This window comes from Theobroma cacao, chromosome 4 (assembly GCF_000208745.1).
Source record: "Theobroma cacao cultivar B97-61/B2 chromosome 4, Criollo_cocoa_genome_V2, whole genome shotgun sequence".
In the NCBI taxonomy this organism is placed as follows: Eukaryota; Viridiplantae; Streptophyta; class Magnoliopsida; order Malvales; family Malvaceae; genus Theobroma; species Theobroma cacao.
In genome coordinates, this window is record NC_030853.1 from 1,644,330 (window position 1) to 1,666,510 (window position 22,181).

The 22,181-nt window shown below is 35.9% G+C and overlaps 3 protein-coding genes across 4 annotated transcripts; all 3 read right to left on the bottom strand.

Moving 5' to 3' along the window:
- Positions 3,862–8,025, bottom strand: LOC18600926 (probable carboxylesterase 11). The gene is made up of 2 exons (XM_007031669.2): positions 6,797–8,025; positions 3,862–4,785 (listed from the first exon to the last, which is right to left on the bottom strand). Exons 1-2 carry the CDS (start codon positions 7,603–7,605, stop codon positions 4,248–4,250), a joined length of 1,347 nt encoding a protein of 448 aa, XP_007031731.1. The 5' UTR covers positions 7,606–8,025; the 3' UTR covers positions 3,862–4,247.
- LOC18600927 (serine/threonine protein phosphatase 2A 57 kDa regulatory subunit B' theta isoform) lies at positions 9,017–13,859 on the bottom strand. Of its 2 annotated transcripts, XM_007031670.2 has the most exons (5): positions 13,496–13,859; positions 13,248–13,376; positions 13,034–13,121; positions 11,446–12,954; positions 9,017–9,732 (listed from the first exon to the last, which is right to left on the bottom strand). In XM_007031670.2, exons 4-5 carry the CDS (start codon positions 12,661–12,663, stop codon positions 9,373–9,375), a joined length of 1,578 nt encoding a protein of 525 aa, XP_007031732.2. In that variant the 5' UTR covers positions 12,664–12,954; positions 13,034–13,121; positions 13,248–13,376; positions 13,496–13,859; the 3' UTR covers positions 9,017–9,372. The 2 variants fall into 2 exon arrangements, with proteins under 2 accessions (XP_007031732.2, XP_017975473.1); XM_018119984.1 differs by lacking the exon at positions 13,034–13,121.
- LOC18600928 (AUGMIN subunit 6) lies at positions 16,011–21,120 on the bottom strand. The gene is made up of 13 exons (XM_018120202.1): positions 20,850–21,120; positions 20,709–20,765; positions 20,516–20,610; positions 20,137–20,287; positions 19,809–19,934; positions 19,503–19,659; positions 19,353–19,413; positions 19,014–19,272; positions 18,415–18,540; positions 17,569–17,730; positions 17,198–17,450; positions 16,575–17,051; positions 16,011–16,309 (listed from the first exon to the last, which is right to left on the bottom strand). The coding sequence occupies exons 1-13, from the start codon at positions 21,063–21,065 to the stop codon at positions 16,269–16,271; spliced, it is 2,181 nt and encodes a 726-aa protein (XP_017975691.1). The 5' UTR covers positions 21,066–21,120; the 3' UTR covers positions 16,011–16,268.

Consider the following 22,181-nt stretch of genomic DNA (forward strand, 5'->3'; position numbering starts at 1 on the left):
TGATTCAAAAGCATTTTGTTTTGAGGCCATTCTGATCATGTTGTTGGCTTTTCGATTGGAATGAAAGGGATTCGTTTTTGTAGCATTTTCTATTGATTAATTGTTATGAATCTTTTCACCATTATGTTTTTTGGAAAGTGAAATTGCAGTTGTATAAAAGTAAAAGATTACATGTACATCGAGTTGCTGAAAATCAGCTCTAAACCTAAAGTCCTAATAAGCCTGAGCATATAATTTCAGACCTCAAAACCTAAGTTACTTAAAAAATTAAGTCGGAAAAGGGTATAATTACCATTGCCCAAAGTTCAAAAAAAATCCATCAACAGAAAAAAAAATACAAATTCAAACCCTAAAGTATTAGCAACACCATAAAAAAAAACTCTATACATCAGGCAAACCATGGTCCGTAACTAAAATGTATTGATCAGCAACTAAGAACTCGTTAATGTTTGGGGCATCTGAAAGTTGCTGCTCCTGCTTATGCATGTTCAAAGGACCATGAATGCTTGGGGCATCTGAAAATTGCTGCTCCTGCTGATGCATGTTCAAAGGACCATGGATGTTTGGGGCACCTGAAAATTGCTGCTGCTGCTGATCCATGTTCAAAGAATCAGGGATGTTTGGGGCACCTGAAAATTGCTGCTGCTGATGCATGTTCAAAGGATCATGGATGTTTGGAGCACTTGAAAATTGCTGTTGCTGCTGATGCATGTTCGAAGGATCAAGGATGTATGGGGCACCTGAAAATTGCTGCTGATGCATATTCAAAGGATCATGGATGTTTGGGACACTTGAAAATTGCTGCTGCTGATGCATGTTCGAAGGATTATGGATGCTTGGGGCACCTGAAAATTGCTGTTGCTGCTGATGCATGTTCAAAGGATCATGGCCCTCAGAATGTTGGAACTGAGGAGGAGGAATTGTTGCTATTGGTGCAACTGTTGTTATAATATTACCATAAACAGACACATCCTGCCGAGGAAACATTGTAAAGTGATATTCCAGCATAGGATGTAAAGATTCAGGAAAACTTGCAAATCCAGAAGTTGAATCATCATATGGATTGTAAAGAGGCATTGAACAAATTTGTTGTGGCAGCAGCAAATTGAAATCCTGAACTTGAACCTGTTCAGTTTGAGGTGGAAGGATATTCCCATATTCTTGCTTCAGAATTTCTGTTCGAGCAGCTGGAATTTCAGTTTGAGGTGGAGGGATATTCCCATATTGTTGCCCCAGGATTTCAGCTTGAGCTGCTGGAATTTCAATTTGAAGTGGAAGGATATTCTCATATTGTTGCTCCAGGATTTCAGTTTGAGCTGCTGTAATTGCATAATTTTCTTCCTCCTGTTTTTGATCAGTAGCCTGTCGAGGAGCTCCAACTTTGGTATCGTTCCTATTATGAAGTCTGCACAATACCCAATCATCAAGCCGCATATCATCTTTTCCAGCTCTTTGTCTTGCCGGAGGATTGCTTAAAACGTATTCATGCATTATCCAGTTGGTCTTCTCACCCTTGGGTGGTTTCCCGTAGTAGTAAACTAATGTCTTCTTAAACCCTACAATATTTCCTTTAAACATGACAGACGTATCTGATCCAGTGGCCTTCCAGAAACCATCACCAGCTGTTCGACTTGGTCTAGAACCATTGACATATTTACGATCTCTGGGTGTGAAAAAATACCATTCAGACTCTTTTTTGGACAACGCATTATCAGCCTGTGTTAGATCATCAGGACTGTACTTGTAGAGCTCAACCTCCTTGATCCTATTGGGTGGCAATGGTTTGTTGCAGACTCTCCTCCGCAAATAATGAACAATAAGTTCATCATCCCGTGGCTTGAAGCAATAACCAGGAGGCAAAGAATCCAAGAAATCTTCCGCATTGATGAAAACAGGAAGGTTTGGAGTCGGTTTAGCTTCTTTCATGGCAGGACTCTGACTCTCTTACAATGAAGAAAAAAAATAGAGGAATAGTTTTAATTTATCTCTGATTACCTCTATAATAATATAATAATATATATATATATATGTGTAATTATAATCATAATTTTTGTTGAAGTAGAAAAAGTTTTACAGTTGTGGTTGAATTCAACTAGCTTATAATCAAATCCTCCTAATCCAGTTAGTATACGAAGCCTAATACGACCCAGAGTAGGATGAACAATCGGAATCTTTTCCTTGTTCTAAGTCTACAGTGAACAATTTTTTCACCAAATATTTATTTATTTATTTATTTATTGTCAGGTTACGCATTCAAATATTCGATTTAAAAAATTTTTTTCAAATAAAAAATTCAAGATTTGTGTACAAAATTAATAAAATATTCAAGATAAAACAATAACTCATTGTTACCTTAAGTTTTGTTGTCGCTATAGTAGTATCAACTTTAAAATATTAAAAACATTATTATGTAAATCAATATGATAATAAATAATTTTTATTTTTATTTTTTTATTTCGCATAACATCTTGTAATTTCTTTCTATTATTTAGAACCTCGTGAATTATTTTTTTTAATTAGCATGTTGATTTTGTTCTTATAAAAAATTAAATTGTTAATTTTATTTTAAAAATTTATAAAAATATTGTTAAATATTAAGAATTTTATTATATAAAAATCAACATATTAATTTTTACGAAAATCGAAGTTATCTTAGGACATGATGTAAGTGGAATTTATCTTGTAATAATTATTGGATTAATTGTGTTGGGCTTAACGAATAACACAATAAATAAAATTAGTTGGAGATAAACTCATAAGGTAAACAAAATTTGGGGGCAAAATTTAGAAATTCAGAGGTAGAAAAACACCATCTGAAACAGTGGGTGAAGTATATAATAACATTTTATTAAGAAAAGAAGAAAGGAAATGCGTCCCCATCAAAGCTTGAACAGAAAAAAGTGTTCCAAACTTTGTTGTGCCATTTTGCTCAACTTGATATTTTCAACATGCTGGCAAGGATGCCAAGGCTTTCCTCTAATGGAAAACTTGGCAACTCTAAACTCCACCAGACTTTGCAAACATATATATGGCAATGCCTATGTGATAGGGTGGCTGGCTGGCTGATCCACCTGAACTGGTGGAGGCTTGAGTCTTGGCTTGTGGATTGTGCTTGTAGCCATGGACTTTCCATCCTCCACAATTCAAGTCTCTCCCTCAAATGTGCTTCCAATATTGGGGCATATCAACCCGAGGTTGCTTCTTAATTACTTGAACATGTCAACACCAAGAAACAGAAAAACCCAATCCATTTCTTGTGCTTCAGCCTCCCCATGGTTCCTGATTCTCTGAGGACAGAACCAGAACCTGGCTGAGGCAAACTTTGTAATGCGAGGATGCCCGGGAATTTCTATCGACTTGCATTTGGTATTTATACTGGAAATCAGGAGCTCTCGACTCCCTCTCTCGCTGAAACCCGACAAGGAGACTGAAATAAATCATTGTCTTGTCAACAATGACATAGACATTGGGCAAAACAAAAACAACTAGGCATTGGTAAGCAAACAAGACTTTTGCCTATGATCAGGATAATGTATTGGAGTTTAACTACTTGTCTGCCTACCATAATATTGCCAGGATCAGTATGGTCACAATGTGCTGTCATTAATTGCATGTCCTTATCCTTAATCAATCACCCATTACCCAAAATGGTTTACAGATTAGATATCATCTGCTCTTTGTACAATTTGTGAAGCCAAGATTCAAAAATGTTTCGATGACCTTTTCCAATTTTCCCCATCTGCTGATCAGACAAAAAAAGTATTTCAAGGTACACTGATGATGTAAGTTAAAATACACAAAGAACAGATTTGTTTGCCACAAGTTTGATATTTTCAAGGTAAAGTTGCCATTGCTATACTGTAAATAGAGAAGCAGTGTGCTCCATTGAATAAAACTCTATTCACGAGAAATAGTACATTTTAATTCACAGGAAAAAAAAATGTTACTGACAACATCCCAATGTGGTGTGCAGCACTCAAAAGAAGTAATCTCATCTCATATCTCACTAATCTACTATCATAAAAAGTTCTCTATCTTACAAAAAGAACAGAACAGGATATGGGATAAACTTGGAAACTGCAGTACAAGCCAGCTGCTGGATTAGCAAGAAAGAACAAATGCAATATTTTATCCCGATCCTGTGCACAGCAACCATGCACCATTCTCTGTTAAACCGAATAGCAGAAAATGTTGCTGCTGGGTGATGCTCAGCCACAAGTCTCTTTTCAACATTTGAAACCTCCCACTTAGTAAGAGAACTCATGTCCTCGAAATGAGATGTACTTCTTAACCCAGATGGCAATGTCCTCAGCACAGGCCTGTGCCTCAGGGGTCTTTAGAAGAATGTCAAGGGTTGCAAATTCGTGAACTGCATCCTTGTATTCAAGAACAGGCGCATCAACATTTACCTTCCGAAGTGCCTCTGAGTAAGCAATAGCTCGGTCTCTCATCCAGTCATGTTCTGCTACAACTGTCAGTGTTGGGGGCATGAGCTTCAGAGGTGGGCCCCTGTCTGGGATGAGTGGATTGGCAGCTGGGTGATCCAGGCTGAACTCTTCCTCAGGAAGAAAGAGTTTCCAGGCAAGTATGCACATTGCTTTGTCATAGAAGTAGGAGTTTGCCAACTTTATTTCAGACCGTGTGGGAGCATTTCCAATGAAGAATGGGTACATTAGGACCTGTGCTACAACCTTGACAGGGTCCAGAAGCCTGCCTGCCTCAACAGCTTTACGAGCCACATAATCTGCAATGTTTGCCCCACAACTCACCCCAAGTAGAACACATCTGCTTCAACAATATCACAATTTAAGATAAGGTAAAATGGCAATGTGAAACTTTTACAAAATAGAAGATAAGGATCCATAAACTAGCGAAAAAGTACTAAGAAGCAGCAATCTTCCAGGTTAACAATTAAACATAATTTGCCAGAATTTATCTCATCCAAAAATCAGTATGAATTTGAACTTGGCCTCCTTCATATAGATTCTTCCTTGACCTCAATTGTACCTCATTCAAACTGTGATTTCCAGGTTGACTCAATATTCCTTGCATGCTTTGATTCAACAAGACAACTATATACTCAACTAACACCAGAGATTATGATCCAGAAGTTTTATAGATCATACTAAAGACACAACAGAAAACACAATACAACCAACAAGACAAACTCAAACTCTTGACCACATACTCTATTAAACACCTTTGAACATAACATGTGAAACGAAAGTTGCTGCATGATACAACATACATTAGAAAACATTGGGCATAAGTTGCTAAACAACAAGCATTAAAATCATTTATAAGCCAGCTTAGGTGTATGAATCTGCTCACAAGTCAAAAAGTCTCAATGCATGAAAAGTATGAGAGGATAAAAAAAAACATGAAAGTCAAGTAGACATCATAATTACTAATGACAGATGTCCACAGGACAGGCAATTCAGCAATCAGCACCCAACCTAATGGAAGAAATAAATCCAGACAAAATCTAATAGTTGATTCTTAAAGTATACATTCTCTTTCTGATACTATGGTTAAACCAATAGCACTAAGGACACCCCTCAGACAAAATACAGCAAGAAAATAAGCCAACTTGCTGCAAGGGAATATAGAAACATTTTATTTATCCTCAACAGTATAGAAAATGATGAATGCATGCTTTTCATGTGTTACCAAATAGTTAAAGTTTGGCTAAACTAATGTAAATTAGCTTAATAAACACCTTAAAAAAAAATTCATTACTTTCATTTAAAAAGCAATCTTCAGGGGCAAAAATGATTTTAATTTTGACTGTCTAAGGGGTCATTAAGGGACCTCCAATGCCACAAATGTCAATCAAAACTACCAAAACAAGTAGGCAAATTCTAGAACCAAGGGCCAGAATGAACAAAATGTCTATGTCATGGACATCTATGGCAATTAAATGTGAAACAGAAATATAAGGAAGAGAAGTGCTTGATACTACACACACTCAAAACTCTATACAGAAAACACAAACAAAATTGAAAATTGAATTGAACTGTATTCGATGAAGAGGAGGCGGTGGTGCACAAAAGACTATAACTTTCCAGGAATTTTCAAATTGAGAGATTGAATCCTATATTAGAATACAGAAGGACCACTTCCAAAGCCTCTACCACCAGAAAGAGAACTTAGATTTGACAGACTTTGGATGATGAAGATTTATTGCACAGTTATACAAGTCAGATCAGAGTATGATCACAAGTTATCCACACTAATTTACTTTCAAAAGTTTCATAACCAAAACCTCATTCACAAGTTGCTATTCTAGCAATATCTATCTAATTAAATCATGCAAATTCAAGCTTACAAGCTACATTGCCCTAATCAAGATGCACTTCCTACTTGCCAACCATCTCAACAAAATAAAAACAGAGGCAAGGAATGCATATCAAATTTACACCCAATCAATTGCAACAAATATAAAACCATTGAAGATTAAAATTTTTACCTACTTTGCATCTAATGAAACTGATGAATTTAAGCTTAAAAAGCCAAACTTTCCTGATCAAATTGCAGTTCCTAACCCCTAGCCTTAACCTAATCAATCAATTAACCGTACTACAACCAATGCTCATCAACATTTCCAGTCAAAAGCACATAAATCACAATGAATCTAACAACAAGAACAAACACAATCAGAGATCAAGACATCTCATTCATGCCGGGATCAAATTACACTTCCTAACTAACTCCTACCCTTCAAACCAAATCAATCAATAACAAAAACAAATATAACCAAGATCAAAACTTTATATAGGAAGAAAGGAATAGCAACCTTGACGGATCTCCATGAGCCGCCAACCACGGCTCAACCATAGAAGCCCCAAACGCATCCACAATATGTCTCTGAACTTCAGCCTTCTTAAACTCAGCTCCAACCCCACGCGCCCCACTCCCCATCGACTTACTACACTCTGCTAAATTCGCTTGCTTCCCTAACCAATTCAACACCTTCAATCCATCCTCGAATGCAGCCGGATACCTATTCTCCGGCGCCAACCTATAACCAACCGCCACAACTATAACATCACACAATTTCGCTATCCTCCGACAGAAAAAGTCGTTAGCAACCGAATCATTGCTCCCACTCACCCAACCACCGCCATGAAACTGTAACATTATTGGTAATTTTCGACAGTTTTGAGGTAATGGTGAATAGCCTCGATAAACATTATTGTCGGATCTTAAATTTAACCCTTCAAAACTGCTTCTTCTCGGATCATTTCTAGGGGCTCCGATATTAGGCGGGCCATAACTATTTCTTCGGTGATTAAGGGAATTTGGGTCGTCTTGTTGGGACGATCTGGGCTTGGATTTCGGCTCGGGTTGTTCGGGAGGGGAAAGGGACGATTCGGGGAGGAAGATCCGAATAGTAAGGGAAGTGAAAGGGTCGATGTGGATGTCTTTGGTGGCGACGCCGTCGGTGAAACAAGGGTTGGGGGCGGAAACGGATTCCTCAGGTCGGGTGGTGACGCCGTATGGATTGGAGGATTCGTCGAGAGGTGTTTGGATCCGGTTCTGCAAACGGTGCTTCAAGAGGAACTTGAAGAATACACTGTATAATTTTACAGCTACGCTTGGCATTTCCCTTTCCTTTTTTTTTTATCTTTTTCTGTTGGAAAAAAAAACGAATTCTGGGTTTTGATTTCTCTAGGTTTTTCTTGATGGGTTTGCAGAGACCGGAGATTAAGATGAAGTTTCTCCCTTTTTTTTCCTCTCTCTTCTCAATTCTGAGTCTGGGTTTTTTTTTTTTTTTGGGTTTTTTAAGGTTGAAGTAAATTCATGGTTTTGAAGGGGGGAAAATTTGAAAGATCTAATTTTGATTTGAAATTTCACATGGGAATTGGGTGATCAGGGTTTTCAAACCTGGGGAAGTTTTGCTTGAAATCTGATGTTGATCCTTCAATGGCAAATTAGATAGAAGAACAGAAAATAAAGAAAGAAAGAAACACGAGGAAAGGGAAGAAGGGGCCCTTAGGTGGGATGATGTGGTTACATGCAACCACAGCCAGCAGCAACTTTATTAAGCTGTTTTTTCTTTTTCTTTTTCTTTTTTTATTTATTTGTTGATGACAGGCTGGTATACTCTAAGATGATTTCAGTGAAATCAAACGAGCAAGCTGTACCCTGAGGACAAACTTGCCCTTAGAAGTGGGAGGTACAACAATTAGAAGGATGGATTTGGAAAGTAATGTTTGGATTTGGGGTGTGGCAAATAATTGCCAAGGTGATAAGTCTTCTTGGGAAATGTTATTATTTGAAGTTGCATCATTGTGTTAAATGAGTAGGACTCTTAGGAGGGAAAGTAATTAAACTCTAAGTCCTCCATCATTGGGCAGCAGGCTTAATTGAAAAGGTTTTTATTTGACTCATTCTGGGTATTTATAGATTTTTAATATTATAAAATAATATAAAAATAAATATTTTTAAAATTTTTTAATTTTAAATTTATTTGTTGATAATATGATAATATTTAATTAATTAATTAATTAATTATATGAAATCTGTGCTGGTCTATTTGATATCATAACCAGTATATGGAGCAAATTTATGCGCTAGTTAAGATTTTTATATTTCAGAAATAACAAAAAAATCTTTTGAAATGTTTGGATTGACATCAACTATTCAACTTGAAGACAAAGTCCAGGAATCAATGGCAAGTTCAAATTTGGAGTTATTGAAACCCATTAAAGAAGAGAAGAATGCTTTAAAATAAACACAAGATACCTAAACCGTTAGCCAAAACTTCAGTAGGTGGTTTCCCAAAATCATTCTGATTCAAAATGTTTATATTCAAAATGCTGTGAATACAATATCTAGAACAACTTTTCAAACTTAATCCACTGGTTTCAAAATCATTCACGTCTGATATGAGATGAGATATCCCAACTTAATCCACTGATTTCAAAATCATTCACGTCTGATATGAGATATCCCGACAACTATGAGTATTCAACAATATACTCACAACAGTGGTCCAAATAAAAGAAAGAGATAGAATTGGAATTCATGCTTTCTTGCCACCCTTAAAAGATTATGAATGGAAAAAGATGTCTACTTTACAAGCCAAACTCATTTGTTTTTTTGTTTTTTTGTCCCCAATCCATTATATACAAGCATATATGAGCAAAAGGAGCTCAGATTTACCCCACATAAGCAGCAATCTTGATGAACCTGTGTGACATCAAAATCTAGCAAACCAAATGTTCAGACGGTGAACAGTTGATACAAATAATAAAAACTCAGCTTCATCATCTTGCTTCCCAAAATCACCATGTCCACCAACCTATACGGTTTGCATACAGACCTTGAAATGAAAACCATCAGCAACTACAATGGCAATCTCTTGTCCTAGCCTGATGGCTTCCGAGTAGTTATTTTTGGGGAGACAAGCACAGGTTCATTGCTTGCAGCTTTCATTGCAGCAATCTCTTCTAATCGTTTCCATGTGGCTTCACGTTTTGATTTAACCTCATTTTCCCGTGCTTCGTCTTCCTGAAACTTTTGCAAGCACTCCTCAAAAAGCTCAGGGTCAGAGTCGGAGAAAATCTTGCGGACATTTAGAGTCAAGCTCTGAACTGCCTGGTTCCAGTGGTTTCTTGCATTCTTTTCCAAGGAAGCGAAGATAATTGGAAGTATAACTTTCCGATTCTGTTTTATTAGATTCTCAATGTGATCATTGTTCCATAAGAACAAAGCCCTCTCTGCCACCTATAAACAAAGTATCGAAGATTTTAAAGACAGAGAAAAAAAGACTGCAAGAAAATAAGCACATCATCTTTAATCATTGAAAATGATATCTCTGCACAATAATGTAAGTGTGTATATTCATTGCTAGCATAACTGACTCGATGCAGCATCACCTCATGACTACAACTATTATTAAGAAATTTTAAACTAGCATCAACATCTAGACAAATAGTAAAGCCTTTCATTTATATAAAAACTGACCACCATGGAGATATCCTCCCAATAGCTATAAACAAACTGAAACAGAAATCCATCCTCTTGCCAGCGCATGTTGGGCAAACCAACTAAATTAAAGAGGCTATCAACCAAATCTACAGATTTTTATTTGTATGCTAATACTCTACAAGTAAATTTCCTAAACATAAATGAATCTTGTAGCCCTCGGTATCTGAAAGTAATGTGATGCAGAGATTTTCTAATAGGGAACACCTCTTTATCACAAACCCTATGACATCATTTAACAACTGCATGTTAATACCATATGATAAATTTGCGAAGAGAGTCCATTTCATCAAACACAAATCATTATATCAATCCAGATTCTTAGTTATTCGTGATAATCTCAGTTTCATCACTTACAATGAAGTCCTAAATAGAGAATGATGACACAATATTAACCATTTAGGCAATCAAATCTAGTGGGAAAAGGCATGGTTTGTTTTCATTATTGTCACTGCAAATCTAATTATTTCAATTACAACTTTATGAAGATTTAACTCTTTCCCTGGTGAAGAGTGACCTTTTCTTTTTTGAAAGGTCTTGTTATTACATCCTTCAGTTAGTCAACATCAACAGGACACAGCTTTGTCATAACAGGTCAGTTGTGGAACAACTGATTCCTTTTAGTTGGTTAATAGTAAGTGGAATTGGGACCTGTATTTTTCTGCGTGTCCAAATACATCCAAATTCCTTTGATTAGATGTTGGTCTGAGTACCTAAGTTTCAAGTTATTTGCTTAACCCAACTACACATTTCTATCTCTCCTCTCTTTATGAACAGAATGAAATTGTTGAAGAAGATTAAGCAGTGCACATCAATAAAGTTCCAACCTCAATATTGGATGTAAACTTTCTGAGGCAGAGTCCAGACAGGTAAACACCAGTTTGAAAGTCAAGAAATATAATCCAATGAGATGAAGAGTCTACTTTTATATGGTTAAAAGCAGTCGACAATTACAGTCTTAGAACTGTCTCAGTAGAAATAGATCACAACTGATTTTCTTGGATCTGATACTTCAACATTTAATCTCACTAATATGCATTTACGTAACCACCTTAAGCCCACCTCAGGTTACTCTTTTAGATATTCAGAAACAATGATGGTATAGTACATCAGCAAAACAAGATTTTACCATTCTACTGGGCAAAGGGAGAATCACAATAAAGAAAGGAACAGGGCAAGCAAGAAAAAATATTCATGTCAACTTGTGGCTTTTGCTTAATTTTAACGAAGCCAATTCATCTAAACCATCAAAGCTTTCTCTTGTTTATTCAATTTGATAAAGAAAATCATGTCAACTCGTTGTTCTTGCTTTTAATAAAGCCACTTCATCTAAACCATTAAAGCTTTCTCTCTTTTTTTAAAGTTACTTCACTAGTTTTGTTTTGTTAAGGGACTTTCATAAAGAATAGAAAGAGAGGAAAGTTGCAAGTAGTGAACTAACGAAATCCCTACCTGAAAATGCGAACTACTCAAGCAACGGCCTATCTGACGGAATAAGGGTACCATGCAGCGTTGAAACTCAGGAGGTTGTGTGGCTTCTAAAACTTCCTCCAGTTCACCCAAGAACATGACTTCTTTTGAGCTATTTGTAATTGGCCAATACTTTAGCAAGCCTCGTATAACAGTATCAGCAAGCTTGCAGTCCTTCTCCACAAATTGAGTGATGCAGTAAGATAGCTGCTGGTGGTACATAGGTATGCACTTTGGTTTGTGAAGCGGTATCAATGCACGAACAAGAAAGAGCTTATGTTCTTCCTTCAGTGGCAAAGCAAACCCATTGATTATACTTCCCAAAATTTCTAATAGCTCTGCAATTCCGTTGTGTTTTTCAGTTTCAAAAATAAAGCGGTAAAAGATGTTGTTGATTGCTTTCCTGATGAATGGACGATGGACCATAAATTTTCCATAGATGCGATGCAGAACAGTTTTCAGATACTCCCTTTCTCTGGGGTCCTCTGAATCAAAAAGATCTAACAGCCTTAGAACAAAAGAGTGATCAATATACCGCTTGGCCAATTTTGCATCTGTCTCAGGTGATGCCACAAACCTCAAGAGAAATTCATAAACAACTTGCAAATGAGGCCATGCAGGGTCCATTGAGGGCTCCTCCTCTTCCAAATCAAATGCTTCCAAAACTTTGTTCTCACGGGGCGGAGAAGTAAGTGCTCTAAACAAATTGACAGACACCATCTTTACAATTTCTTGCATCACAATCTCCGAAAATTTCCCACTGGCAGATGAAACATAATCCACGAGCTCTAGTAAAGTTTGCCGCTTGATATCCTTCTCTTTGAAGTTTTTGGTTGGGTCAGTGAAGTCAAACACAATGCAACACAAGTTCAGTTTTCTGATGAACAAGTTCTGCTTCTCAGAATTTGGAACATCTCTAAAACTGGGCAATGCCTCAAAAGAAGCAAACATATTCCCATTCAGCTTTGCATTCACCACTTGAGAAATCTTATTGCCTGGATTCAGCCCTATATTTGGAGTAGAATTAAATCCAGAAAAGGCTGCACCACTTGCGTTTGCATATCGGGTACTTGCTAGATCGCTGTTTCTTGAACTGGTAGAAGCATTTGATGAAGAGGTAGAGGTTCCTCCTCCTCCATCACGATTGTCACTGGACTTAGATGGTTTCCGTGGGAGCCTATTAAGTATTTGTTTGATCATTGTAACTTAGATGGAGAATCTCTTTTTATGCACTTAACAACCGGATATTAAAAGAAAGCCCTTCAAAGCAAATGCACCATCAAGGATGTAGAAAAGAGATATCAGCCCAGCAAGGAAAACTTAGTTGCACAAGACTGTCAACTCATAAATCGAAAGCCACCGATAAGGCTAACACACAAATAAATGTGCAACTCCATCCTCAATAAGATGAGTTATTACTCATTCCAACAGAGAAAATTCCTTGTTTACTTGAACAGCAACATCCAACCCACTTCATATGTTGAAAAAAATCTAAAACACAGAAGACAAAATCCAAGCTAGAGTACATCAATCAACTTATAACAAAAACCCCCAATTATGTATAGCTAACCTTAATATACTTCATCTTCTTTTCTCCTTTTGAGTGGCAAAGCATGCATCATTTTTTGACTTGTATCAAAAAAAAAAACCCCATGTGCCTAAACCAATCAAAAAATAAACAAATACCCAATTATTATCACCAACCAAACCATAAAATTCAGCTCCAAAATATTTGATTTTCTAGCTAAATTACTCAAAAAAGGAAAGGGATACGGAATATTCACCTTTTGTCTCCTTGGCTCTAATTTTCTTCAGCTTCCAAAGATTAACAAAAGCATTCTACCAGATCAAAAGGTAACAAGATCTGGGTTTGATCTTAAGAACCCAACCAGCATTTTCCACCAAAAGCGACCCTACAAAATTATCCAAAAGGGACATAAGCCAAACGAAAAAACAAAACTTGTAACTGACATTAAGAAAGAAAGAGAGGTTTGGTCCAAAACCAAGAAAACAAGTGAAATCTATCACTTACAAAAGAGATAGTTGAGCTACTCCATTCTTTCTCAAAGGACACAGAGAGAGAGAGAGAGAGAGAGAGTTAGAATCTACAGAAATATAATGGATTTAGGAAAGAACATCATCATCATCAATCAACCTTCGGTTGTTGTTGATGTTTTGTTTTTTCTTTAAGTAAATAATTGTTGTAATAAATCCCACTTCTCCTCTATTTTTTTTTTCCTTTTTCTTTGTAAAGATTTGATCTTTTCTAAACTTTCCCAGCAAAATTTCATTTCAACCTCAAAGCTCAGACTTTTTCACTTTTGATTTTCTCCAGATGAAGATGGAATCCAATTGACCAAATCACCCCTCGACCTTTTCCAAAAACCCACCTTTTTTGCTTTCGGAGAGAATGAGGAGCAGCTTAAAATGGGAAAACCGTCAACAACTTCCTTGAGGTGGTGACCCTCACGCACCCACTTGAATGCGAGTGGGATTTTTCAAGATTTGACAGATCCATGTCACAGCCTGTTGTCATCCCAAAGCTCCATAGATTACATCTCAACATCCCCGCGTTGGCACAGTTTCCCGTTATGGTAGGGCATTCGATCCCACGTGCTTCCTTGGCGCGTGAAGTAAAAACAATACCAGTTGAACTTGAACCTTAAAAGGAAAATTGTTTTCCTTGAATTTCAAGTCTTTTTTTTTTGTTAATTATATATCTTTATGAGCTGTTAAAATCATTTGAAGCTTGCATTGTAATCATATGCTTCCTTCCTATTTGTTTTATGATAAGTTTTTCAATGTTTTCTCATCACCTTCCATTTCAATACAAAGAAATTCTTTATTCCTTTTTCATTAACCAAGAAAAAATTTTACGAAGATATTGGTTAATTAAATCAGTAAATGTTTTTGACTTATACCAAATATTTGTAATCAAATTGAACATAATTATAACAGTTTTGTACTATTGTAATATTTATATTATGATTTAAATATTTAAAAAAATTTATATCATAACTTTCATTTATTACATTCAACTGAGTTCTTAAATTTTAATTTAAATCCAAACAAGCTCTTAATCTTAACAAAAATTTAATTACCATTAAATCAATACTAACCTGACTTTTTTTACCAATGTGACATATCGTTTAAATCACATAACAACTTATGTGAATCGAAATCACCATATCAACTGATCAAGTTATATGTCATATGAATAAAAAAAATTAAACCAATTGACATTGAATTGACGATGATTAAATTTTCATCAAAATTAAAAGTTTATTTAAATTTAAATCAAAATTTAAAAATTTATTTGAACAGAATAAAAGATGAAATGTTGAATTGAATAAATACCCCAGAAGATTTATTATATTTATGCCCATAATTATCAATATATATATATGGCATCGTTGGTAAAGGCAAGGAACCATTTTTTGTTGCCAAATGACCCCAGTAGTTGAAGACATTTAGGTGAGGTTTGAATGAAATGGTCATTGTGATGGCGTCCTTGCAACTTACATGACTTAATAATTCCTTTCTAACTTTTAATCTGTTCTCTATTTTCTGTTTTCAAAACCACATCCAAGGAGAAGAATAGACTCCACTGATCAAGTTAATCCTCCTTTTGACTGCTTTAAGATTTCTTCTTTCTTTTAATATAATACTTTTAAACATTTTTTAAATATTAAAAAAATTAAAATAAATCTTTATTTTTTATTATCTTCAATCTCGGTCTTATATCTTTATTTTTTACTAAATAAACTTTTATAACTGAAAATTAACTAATTATTATAAATCAAAATATTATTTATTATTTTATATACACATCGTATTAATATTAACTGACATGAAAAATAAAAACTATCATGTAATTATATTATCAAATTATATTCACATGTGACGTCATAATCTACTATAACATATCAAACTATCATGCCATCACCTTGTAACATAAAAATGACGAATGACATTATAATTAATAACAACTAAAAATAAAAATATAGAAACGTAATTAAATATAATAAAAATATAAAAAATTAAATTAAATTTTCTTCCGACCGCTTTAGAAATTATACAGTTTGAGATAACTTCAAAATAATTCACCTGCAAAATCCAATGAATATGAAGTTGGTGAAGGATCACAATCCAAAATCAATCATTACACGTCGGACTTGGTGACCGCAATGGGAAGTCCACATCTTCAAGCACAGAACAGAAGAAAAGGTCAAACATATATCAAATCTGGAACCGAAAGAGATCAATGCTAAAGGTTATGTACACTCTTTTACTAGTTCACATTCAAAGTAATCTAAACAATACAGAGTCAATAAACCTCATTGGCAAGCAACAAACGTCACCTGTCATTTTGTGCATGAAGGAAAGTGTCCAACAAGTACAGACATATAATAAGATCTAATGAGTAAAAGGAGCAAACGTCTCTTTTTTATCTTCATATTGTAACCAAAAAATTCAAGAGGCTTCAAAGAGGGATCTTACCAAAGTGCTCATACCGAAGAACTCCTCAACAGTCCTTACACAAAACATGATCAATAAAAGATAGTACTAAATTAATCAGTGTGGGCAAAATAAAAACTGTTCTTAAAATTGTGTTAGTTACAAAAGAAAAATAATACCAAGAAGTCTTTAAGATATCAGTGGGGGCAGCTGCCCCCATTGTGAATCCATCTCTGGAAGTACATACAAGCATCGTGTCATACAACAAATCAATGTGAGAGTGCTGCACATCCCAACCAAGGGTCAAAAAACAAAACCATCCGAACAGAATCGTCCAAACTCCAGTCTCAATGCTCCATCAAGGCAGTTTCGGTTTCTGAAAGGGGAGCTGCACAAACAAACCTCCAAATCAAAAATGATTCCCAACAAGGAGGTAGAAATCGAAACAGAATAGAACTCGGCTCAAAAGTCAAAACCATAGCAAAATTCCCACTTGCAACACTAGAATATTGCATTTATTTGGTAGATGCGATAATTAATGGATTAAAAAGAAAACCAAAACAGTAATTTAAAAAATCCTATTTACACACTTATAGCACAGCATCTACATGGATGTGTTTTAATAGTAATAGTTCGCAAGTAAACCAACATACCCAGCAAATCCTCGTAAGAATCAGCTAACAGGGATGTGTCCATCAGCAAAGGAGGGGAGAAGACCTGATCCTGAGCTTCTTCCATGTCAAAAAATGACCTTTGCCCATCAGAAGCTGCACAACTTGAAGCAGCAGCTGAGAGAAATCCATTTACTTGATCAAAATCGTTAAGGGAATCCAGATTGTTCAGCATGTGTGGTAAGTCATCATAGTTACTCCCAATATGACCATTGCCACCATGGCTGTCAAGCAAGGAATTGCCTGTTTGAGTTGAAAACAATCTCTTAGTCCTTATCGAGCTCACTTTACTTTCTGGCCCCCCACGAGAAAAATTATTTGATGATACAGGTACGAAGAAGTGTTCAGAACTTTCATCAGATTGACTGTCTCGTGATGACTCTGAATTGCAGGATGGCATTGACAATGCAGCTTGCCTCACAGATCTCTTTAAGTTCTGAACATAAGAATTGTCACTATCTGCAACATGAATTGAGAATCAAAACCTTCCACTAAAGTAGTTAAATCACCGATTCTCTTTCAAATGATAAAAGGAAATGCATTGAGCCAGCCACTAGAGCTTATTTATATGGAGGGAGACAAGTGGGAGCATGAAAGCAGCAAACCTTGGGGTGGGCTATCTGGGAGATTGTTTGGTAGAGGCTGGTCTACAGAGTTCCTTTCGGACAAAATTTCCGTTTGGTTGGTCTGAGGAGCTAAAGTATGTCGCTTTTGCATGTTTCCACCTTTTCCAGATGAATTTGGGGTTAAACTAAATAACTGCGGGAGCTTTAAAGCAGGAGGACTAGCTGAAACCTTGTCAAGCTGAACAGTAGACATTTTGGAAGTAACGTCACCGACATCATCAGAGCTACTTTCCTGCATAATCCAGAAAATTATTTTAAAAATGAGTCAAGAGTTCTACAAACACAAATATTCCAAGTTTTCAAAATAGTTTCAATGTTTACACGACATGATTTACTCATTCAACAATTACCAAGGTCCTTCCACTGCTCTGAGCTTGAATAGGTGAGCTAGCTTGACCACGATGCTTGCCCATAGAAGGCAAGTTGGAGGAAACACAATTTACTTTCTCTGTACACTCTGATATTGACTTCTGAATTGCTGGAGCAACTTCCTTTAATTGGTTAATAAGCACCTGCATTCGAAATGCACTATAAATTTAGAACAGAAATTTCTACAACATGTCATCTAGAAAGTATGTAAGAATAGTATCTCAAATCAACAAGGAGGTGCCAAAAAGAGCCCTTTAAAGATCATTTAGATAACAGCAATTTATGGTTTAGGAAAGGCATATGTGTAAGTATACTTGTAAACTCACATACATGCATGTACAAAGTAAAGCAAGGAAGAGGAAAACAAACTCAAATATTCCCATTCAGTCAGTTCTCAGAACTCCAAATGATTTAAACTAAAACTTTCATGAACTAAATAAATCGCTAGATTTTTAAGGTTCTAGACCAGGATTTGACCATACTTTAGCAGTTGCCAACCGAATTTCTCATTTCTGGGCTGTCAAAAGGTGGATAGTCATCTATGCCCTCACTAAATTCTTTACCAATACCAAGTGAATAGTAAGTTAAGGAAACCATATCTAGCAATATTTAAGGTTCTTGAAGACTTCAACAACCTACTTGCCGAGTACTATAATGTTTCTAGGACCTTTAGCCCAACAATTAATTCGGTGAAAACCTACTTGATGAGAATAAGATACACAAGATATGTACAAATGCAAAAAATGACTAGAAAACTGAAATTGCTCAAATTCCCGGTACTTAGAGTTTGTAAATAACTACTTTATGTACACTGGCTATTTTATTACCTGAAAGCTAGCCAGGTGCTGTTGATGCTCAGCAAGAGTTGCAGCTAATGACTCAGCATGGCCACTTGTGCCACCATCATGTGCACTCCGTAAGATATCAGGACCCTCTCCATCATTAGCTTTTGCCTGCAAAGCAATTGCAAAACCAATGCTAGCACCTTACTTCAAAAGTTATAAATAGCAACATGCAATCCATAATTCCACAAATAATTTTGAACTTCCAAATTCTTTTTAAATAATTTTAGAAAGTGCAAACTGAAATTTTCTCATTTCTGATATACTATAACCAACATCTTGTTCACATCCCCCAAAGGTGGAAAATTTTAAGTGAAGGGCTTTGCTTATAGCTAATAACGTTTTTGGTCATAGAAAATAGAAGAGAGACCCCAGCCACAAATTTCATTGCCACAACTTCAAACTTGATGTTGCAAAAATATCTACCCAGCAATAAAATTTACAATACCACAATTTTAAACAAGCATCAGATTCATAATTATGTGCTATATAAACATTAAGTTACTCAGAATTCAGTACCGATGGCCGAGTATTAGTACAAGCTGAGACAGCTGACTTAACGAAAACAGAAAAAAACAGCATACCAGCTGAAGTGACTGTTTATGAATGCGTTGTAACGCATGCGTCCAACGTCTGATAATTTCTGCTACATCAACAGACTGGTGGACTCTTCCACTTCTATCATCTACCCGAGAAAGTGTCTCTTCATTGACCTGTGCGTGATATCCATCATTCTGTTCTTTGTCATCCATATCACCAGACTGAATGGATAAGACGTCTGTATAAGGAGCTTGAGAACTCTGATCCATAGCTGCAAGCAAAGACGATCCGGAGATGCGGTACCTGGAAAATAATATACATATAAAGTGGGGGGCAAAGAGTGGCCTATGCACCATCCAAAATGACATTCAGTCGCAAGTTACCTATGCTCCCGATGAGCTATCAAATCCTCAATAGGGCCTGAAGCAAGAACTTCATGCTGACCTGGACATATGGGTTGGTAATATCAAGGTATGAAAATGAAACAAGTTAATGAAGATATAAATGAACATATTTGATTCATTGCTACTTACTTTTACGAGCTAATATAGACTCCCACAACCGAGTGGCCTTTGAAACCAAATGAGAATTCTGACTTGAAGTAGAGACAAGATCATCCCATAGCTCCCCTTCCAACTTCACTTTGTTCCTCAAGTCATGTAGTTTTTCCAGCTCTTGCTGCAAATAAGCCTGAGATCCAGGTTTGCCAATGAAAGGTATTAGTTAAAGATATTAAGTCAAAGTCATCCCTCAACAAAATGGAAAAGGGGCAAGGGGATTATATTTGACATAAATACTCAAAAATAGTTCAAACAAGTGATTAACTATTATTTACTTACCTCCTCAGCACAAAGGCCACGAAACTCTGCAGTCATTTCATGAGCCAAATTTGACCACATAGCCTGTCTCTGCACAGCTGTTTCTGCATTTTTCAGAAATCTCCTCCGTTCAAGTGCTATTCTAGCCTGTTTAACAAAAAGCATGTCACTTCACTGCTATGGAAGGTCAAATAAAAAAAGCTTTTTGAAACAAACGATACAAGTATGCATGAAGTGAAATATGGTATGAGAAAATAAAACATAGAGAAAAATAGACAAATGAAGTACGAACCTAATATAGGGAACTATCATTTGTACTTCATATTAATAGTATATAGAGCAGTACTACCTTTGTCACGGGAAGCAGTGTAGCAGCATGTGAAAATGCAACATCAGTCAAGGGTGCAGGCAATGGGTTAGAAGCAACATCAGCTGCAAAAGTCCGTCTATGAACCTCTCTCAAAGCATGCAATGAAAGTTGCCACAAAAGTTCAACAAATCTAACAATCGAACAAATTTCATCAGCCAAGAAACCTACTCACAAATAAAACAATTCAAACTTTTTGAATCTTACATTGACATTCAGTGCCAAATATGGTAAATCATTCACTCCAAAGAGCCTAACGCAACTAGAACTGAGTAAAAGAGGCAAGCTAATTGCACACTTTTTCATTTTGCTAAACTCGCTTGAATTTTCTTGGCATACAAACAGAAATTAACTAGCTAACCTTGGTCCACAGCAAGTCGCAAGCGAAGAAACCCTCGAATTACTCCTCGGTAGAGCTCCTTGTGCTTCCAGCTCACTAATTATCCCTTGCACAACCTAAATTATCAATAAATAAATAAAATTCAATCAATAATTCAAACAAAAAGAATATAACTCCAAAACATAAACATAAACAAATAAATCGAACAGTGAACCTTTCGAAAATCACGAGATTGCGCTGAGTCAAATATCGGCCAAACTCTGTCGAAATCCTGAAAGATCCAAAAGCATAACCAAACTGAAAACCAATACGGACCAGATCAAAACTAAACGGAACCGGAAACAAAGATTATTACTCTGGCGGATTGAGTGGGGCCACGAAGAGAAGAGAGGATGAAGTAAAGAAGCTGTTCGCCTAATTTAGGGTTAGAATGACGGAATAGTCCGACCCGAGGGGTTCCGTTGGAGGCTCCGAGTCCGATTATCGACGGATCCAAACCTAAAAGCAAGCAATTCGTGTACATTGCACTTTCGAGCTCTATCTCTCTCTCCTTCTCTCTATCCATTGTCATCTCCCTCTCCCTCTCCCTTTCTCGGAAAATTTTCTTTTGAGAAGATCGAAAATGGAAATTTAGAAATGGTGGGTTTTTGAATCGGGGTCCGATTTTAATTTTGAGAAAGTTAGGGGGCTTTGTTCGAAAATTAGGACTGGGGCCGGGAGGGGAGGGATAAAGGGTGTCACGTTTAGCCGTTTGAAATTGAGAGAGAGAAAGCGAAAGGATTGATGCTAATGTGCGCTTTGGTAAATGAAACAAAAATGAACTGATTCTGACGTGTTTCTTCGGAAAGGAATAAAACTGAGGCTAACCTGCGCCGGGTGAAACTGTGGCCGGCCTGCTTTGAAAATGTTTCGGTGGCGGCATCCCCTTTTTTTGTACGGGGTTGTTTGTTTTTACCATGGTTCGCCGATGGTTAAAAATTAATAGTAAAATAATATTTTGCGAGAAAATAATGAAATATTTTATATTTCATATTTTTTAACCAAATTGAAAAGTATAGTATAAAATTACATCTGTCTAAAAAAGACTATAAATTCCATTCTCACTCTAAATTAAATGACAAAATTTGACCTTATCTCCAAATATATTCATATTATTTATAAATATCAAAATAAAATAAAGCTAATTAAGAATATTTATGTGTTTTACATCTAAAAAGTTACCCACTCAAGTAATTTCTTTTTCTTTATTTAAAAACATAATTTTTATTTTTTTCAACTCACCTTTTTTCTTTCTTTACCACATAATGTGTGACAAAATCTAGTAGTACAAGAATGTTACCACAATTTTTTTTTTGTACAAATAATGTTAACATAATTTTGATGTAGATAATTTTAGTATTTAAAATTTTTCCCTTATTTGAGCTATAAAAGACCCCAAATTATATCCTCATAAATAACATTATTTAATATAAAAAGAAAATTTAATGAGCATCTTGAACAATTCAACAATATATATATATATATATATATATATATATATATTTAATTGCCACATACATTTGTTTTATTATGTCTATTGTTTTTCAAAGATGTTATTAGTGGGCTCAAGCAAAAAATATGTGACCAAAACCTAATGCTCAATTTGAACATAGAAAGTTCAATTATTGACTGATTTCTGTAACAGCAT

Excerpts from the sequence above, each read along its gene's own strand:
- LOC18600928 (XM_018120202.1), bottom strand. The coding sequence starts at position 21,065 with ATGACAATGGATAGAGAGAAGGAGAGAGAGATAGAGCTCGAAAGTGCA. Across the intron at positions 20,611-20,708 it reads AATCTCGTGATTTTCGAAAG|GTTGTGCAAGGGATAATTAG; the intron begins GTTCACTGTTCG and ends TTGATAATTTAG. Across the intron at positions 19,660-19,808 it reads GTGGCCTTTGTGCTGAGGAG|GCTTATTTGCAGCAAGAGCT; the intron begins GTAAGTAAATAA and ends CCTGGATCTCAG.
- LOC18600927 (XM_018119984.1), bottom strand. The coding sequence starts at position 12,663 with ATGATCAAACAAATACTTAATAGGCTCCCACGGAAACCATCTAAGTCC. Across the intron at positions 9,733-11,445 it reads TGAGTAGTTCGCATTTTCAG|GTGGCAGAGAGGGCTTTGTT; the intron begins GTAGGGATTTCG and ends CTTTGTTTATAG.
- LOC18600926 (XM_007031669.2), bottom strand. The coding sequence starts at position 7,605 with ATGCCAAGCGTAGCTGTAAAATTATACAGTGTATTCTTCAAGTTCCTC. Across the intron at positions 4,786-6,796 it reads GCTCATGGAGATCCGTCAAG|ATGTGTTCTACTTGGGGTGA; the intron begins GTTGCTATTCCT and ends TTGTTGAAGCAG.